The following is a 4,770-nucleotide window of genomic DNA, read 5'->3' as shown; positions in this document are numbered from 1 at the left end:
GGAACATATACCAAATGTACACTCATTGATTATTATGAATTCAATCGAAATTGTATTTCCGAGCTGCCTGCATATGTCGTTGCAGTTGCAATGAGTCTTGATCCAACTCATATCCACTCCAGTGCAATGCCATTCCTTCCATGTACTTGCTGCTATGATTTATTGATTGCATACAGCTCCATCTTGTGTCAAAATCATGCTCTACGTACAGTGTCATCTTCCGTAGCTGTTGAAATGGTCGATTCTGGGCATGCGTTTTGCCCCATTCCAGCCTTGTTGTTGTGCTTGTGGTATGCACCATTGCGGCGATAATGATTCCCCCTATTTTTTTGAGTGCTCTTGTAATCTGAAGCCATTTGCTGCATCTTGAGCATGTGCTGGGGCGTTAATCCAAAATCACCATTGCCTAGGTTCATAGTTGTCCTCTTGGACTGTAAAACAAAAGCAACTGTTAGCGAACCAACAGCTCTCACATGCTGCAACATGTTGTGCCTGCGTTTATGCATTCCAATGTCACCATAAGCTCAACCATCTGATGGTCACACTTTTGAATCTCAATTGTGCAGGACTGCTCGAAGCATCTGCAACGTAGCTTAAAATCACAGGCCTCAAAGTGTAAAACTTCAAGGACAATAGCCATGACAAAGGTTGTTGAGTTGATGGAATTAAGAGAGCAATTCCCAAAGATTATGTCCCCCATGAGTGTATGCATTTTGCCCAGCAAGCTCAACCATTTGCACCCACGCCTACCTTGGCATTTCCAATATTGTCCATTTCGTCTCTGCTTGCGTGACTTAGTCCCTTGATTCAAAGTCCCAAGATAAAGTGGTGTTGCATATTGTTTTGCTCCAGATCTCTCGTTAATTTGAGGATGTCTATAGTACTATGCATCATGTGTGAATATGGTTCCAAATGACACGCTTGGAATAAAGAAAGATAAAGCTGTGAAGCCCACGATGCTGCGTGTAATGTATTAAAAATACACACGAAGCACAGTACTGAATTTGCCCATAATGCATCGTGCATTGTAATAAACTACAGGCGTGCGTTGTAATCCCCATGCTCATGCCTTCTTGCTTCCTTCAAAAGTCACGCTCACCCCATGCGAATGCCATGCGTTCCCCTCCAAACATGTGAGTAGTCTTGCTTGACCAAAATAGTATATTCCAATTCATTGTCCAGCATGCGTTACATTGCTAGCGTGCAATTCCATGCAAAAAAATGCGTGAATCCCAGTTGGAATTTAAAATGTGCTCCCAACTCTTGAAGCTCCTCGGCCCAGTACGATCCAGCACCCAAACAATTTGAAGCTTGCTTTCATTAAAAAAAAGGCTACAAGCATGCGTGCATTCCATGACTTTGATGAAGCATGCGTGCATTTAAAAATCAAAAGAACATCACTGACTTTCGTGTATAACACCATAACCATTCCCTGCACAGAAACACCAAATGTTAGTATAACAGAAGACCATCAAGATCTCTTCCTATAGGATTCGACCCTGCTGATCAGTTATGTCCATTCCGTTTCTCCTCCTCATTTTGCCTTTGTTCCACTCCATATTTATCTCCTTTTTGGCTTTGTTCCTTCCCCTTGTCCTCCTAATTCCTTGCAACCTTTACTCCTATGTAAGGACATTGCATCTTATCTTTGTTAATGATCCTCCTTCCTTTTAAGTCCAGATCCCAGAAACCATGGCACTCAGTATTTCCTTCATCTAGAGCATAATTGGCAAGGTGGTCTGCTAATGTATTCCCTTCTCTGAATATGTGAGTGACCTTGATGATACTTTGTTCCTTCAGTCTTAAAATCTCCTCTACATGTTCAGTAATATACCAAGGAGGCTTCCATGATTCCTCTATAATGTTCTTTAAAAGCATAGAATCTGTCTGCAGCCATATCTGGAAATAATTAAGACTTTTGCACATCTTCAATGCCTCCGCAATAGCTAATGCTTCTGAAACATTGTTGGTTCCTTTAGAAATCTCCCTTCCTTCTGCATATATCAAATCACCTACCTCATCCCTTATGCAGAAACTAATCGAACTCCTCCCTGGGTTCCCTATACATGCTCCATCCGTATTCACTTTGATCCATCCTCTTGAAGGAAATTCCCATAACACTTTATCATATTTCAGTCGAGGTGTGTACTGCTCCATCATTGTCAGTAAGTCCAGCCACTTATGAGGCATGTGTAGTCCTGGCTTTTTCAGTTGGACCAGAGCTTGCAAAGTAGATGACACCTGGTAAATAACTCTGCTCACTGACACTACTTCTCCATATTTCAAACTGTTTCTTCTCTTCCATAGTTCCCATACAATGCATGCAGGTAAAGCTTGTAATACTGGTATTAATCTAGGTACAACTAGTGTTGTCCAACACTTTGTAATTGCTTGATGTAATGACAACCCATCTAATGAAATTCCTGCTCTCCTCAGGAAGTAACTCCAAACACTTCTGGCTGCATTGGATGTGAAGAACAGATGTAGTAATGACTCCTCCTTAGGATCAGCAGAGCACCAATATTTAGATGGCATGGAGTATCCTAGTTTACGCAAGAAATCATCAAGTGGCAGTTTGGCTTTCCACACCTTCCACAGGAAGAAGGATATCTTGAAAGGTAAACCTTTTACCCATATCATCTTGTAAGCTAATCTTGGGTTGGCTCTTCTTCGCAGGTAATCCCATGCAGAGTTTACTGTAAAAAATGTCCCCTTGTTTCAAGCATCCAGAAGGAAGTACCTAACTATGAACTTTCAGTTGGTGGTCTAATATTCTGCACAATGTGGTGTGCCAAATCTTCAGGTAGGCTCTCAAACATTTTATCCACATTCCACATACCATTTTCAACCAGATCATTTACATTATGAATATCGTCATCGATACCAAACTCTGCAGGCACTTGAAAATATAAGGCTCCCAACTCAGTCCAATTGTCGAACCAGAATTGAGCCGATCCCATTCTCAGTTTCCAGTAGATTTGATTCTCAATCAAGTCCCTACATTCTAGCATTTTTCTCCACACGTGGGATCCATGCTTCCAAGGTACAATTACTGCATTTAGTTTTTTGTAGTACTTTTGACTAATAAATGCACTCCATAAAGTGGGCTTAGTCCTGAAATTCCACCACAATTTGCAGAACAATGCCTTGGATACATCATGTAGGGACCTGAACCCTATGCCTCCCTCCTCAAAAGGCATACAAAGGTTAGTCCAAGATGACCAATGTCTAGTGCTCCCTCCTACATTGCTGCTCCAGAAAAACTTGGCAAAAATGCTATGTAATTTGTTGATCACATAAATTGGAGGATTAACTGCTGACAACATATGAATTGGGATACTCTGCAGGATATTTGCAATTAAAACAGCTCTGCCTCCTATAGATAAGAGTTTGCCTTTCCATGACTGAAGTTTGTCCATAACCTTGGCGATTAATCCCTGGTAATAGTCTCCCCTTCTTTTTGCATAAAAAATAGGACAGCCAAGATAGGTCATAGGGAAACATTGTCTTCGTATACCTGTAATACTTTCCACCTTGTTAATCACCTCATTATCCATTAAATGATGCAGGTATATGGCTGATTTGGCTTTGTTCACTAGTTTACCAGATGATGATTCATAAGCTTGCAAAACCTCCATGACAAGTCTCAACGAAGTTTCATCAGATGAGCAGAAAATGATTGTATCATCAACGTATGATAGATGATTTATTTTTGGGCTCCATTTTGGCATTCCAAAACCATAGAAATACAGGTTAGTGTGTAGTGAATTCAATCCCCGAGAAAGTGCTTCTGCTGCCAGAATGAATAGAGTTGGTGACAAAGGGTCACCCTGTTTAACTCCCCTCGATGATTTGAAGAAACCATTAGGCTGACCATTTATAAGAACAGAGTACCAATTGTTCCCAATCATCAAAGATCAAGCCAATAAAAGCTTTAGGAAATCCCATTTTCCTTAGTATTTTGGTCAGGAATAGCCATCATAGCCTATCGTAAGCTTTTGTCATATCAAGCTTAATCATAACGTTTGGACTTGCTTTTGTTCTCAACCTGATATCCGTAATGATTTCTTGAGTTAACAGCACGTTCTCAACTATGCTTCTGCCCTTCACAAAACCTGCCTGTTCCTCCGAGATTATGTTTGGTAATAATTCAACCAACCTCTCATGAATAACCCTAGAGAAAATCTTGTTAACAAAGTTGCTAAGACTGATTGGTCGCATGTCCGCAAAGGTCGTAACTTCTTTTTTCTTTGGTAATAAAACCAGGTTTGTGTGCGTCACACTCTTTGGCAACTGCTGACCGCAAAAGAAAGCCTTGACTATGCGGACTACATCTTCTTCAATAATTTCCCAGCATGTTTGGTAAAAGGCTCCAGTGAATCCATCCGTTCCACCAGCTGAGTCTCCATTCAACCCCATAACTGCTCTCTTCACTTCTTCATTGGAAGGCAAGGCCATCAATCTTTCATGTTGATCACTATCTACCATTGAAGGTACATGATTTAGAATGTCAAAATCATTTGGAACTACAGTCTCAGTAAATTGATCCTTGTAGAACTTTATTGCTTCTTCTGCTATTAAGTGATCTTCTTCGATCCAGTTACCAAGGCTATTCTGGATCCTTGATAATTTCAGTCTCTTCCTTCTCCCATTAACTTGAGCGTGGAAGAATTTAGTGTTTCTATCGCCATCTTTGAACCATGACATGCCAGCTTTTTGTCTCCAAAATTCTTCTTCTAATGCAAGATATTTAATCATTTCAGCTTGGAC

General features: G+C 40.6%; 1 protein-coding gene across 1 annotated transcript; it reads right to left on the bottom strand.

Moving 5' to 3' along the window:
• Positions 1-1,599: 1,599 nt before the first annotated feature.
• LOC138870808 (uncharacterized) lies at positions 1,600-2,640 on the bottom strand. The gene has a single exon (XM_070148648.1). The coding sequence runs from the start codon at positions 2,638-2,640 to the stop codon at positions 1,600-1,602; it is 1,041 nt and encodes a 346-aa protein (XP_070004749.1).
• Positions 2,641-4,770: the final 2,130 nt, after the last annotated feature.

Source organism: Nicotiana sylvestris, chromosome 6, assembly GCF_000393655.2.
Source record: "Nicotiana sylvestris chromosome 6, ASM39365v2, whole genome shotgun sequence".
In the NCBI taxonomy this organism is placed as follows: Eukaryota; Viridiplantae; Streptophyta; class Magnoliopsida; order Solanales; family Solanaceae; genus Nicotiana; species Nicotiana sylvestris.
Note: the sequence above shows the minus strand (reverse complement) of the source record. Positions and strands in the feature narration are given on the sequence as shown.

What these genes read in the sequence shown, in the direction of transcription:
- LOC138870808 (XM_070148648.1), bottom strand. Translation starts at nt 2,640, where the DNA reads ATGATATGGGTAAAAGGTTTACCTTTCAAGATATCCTTCTTCCTGTGG.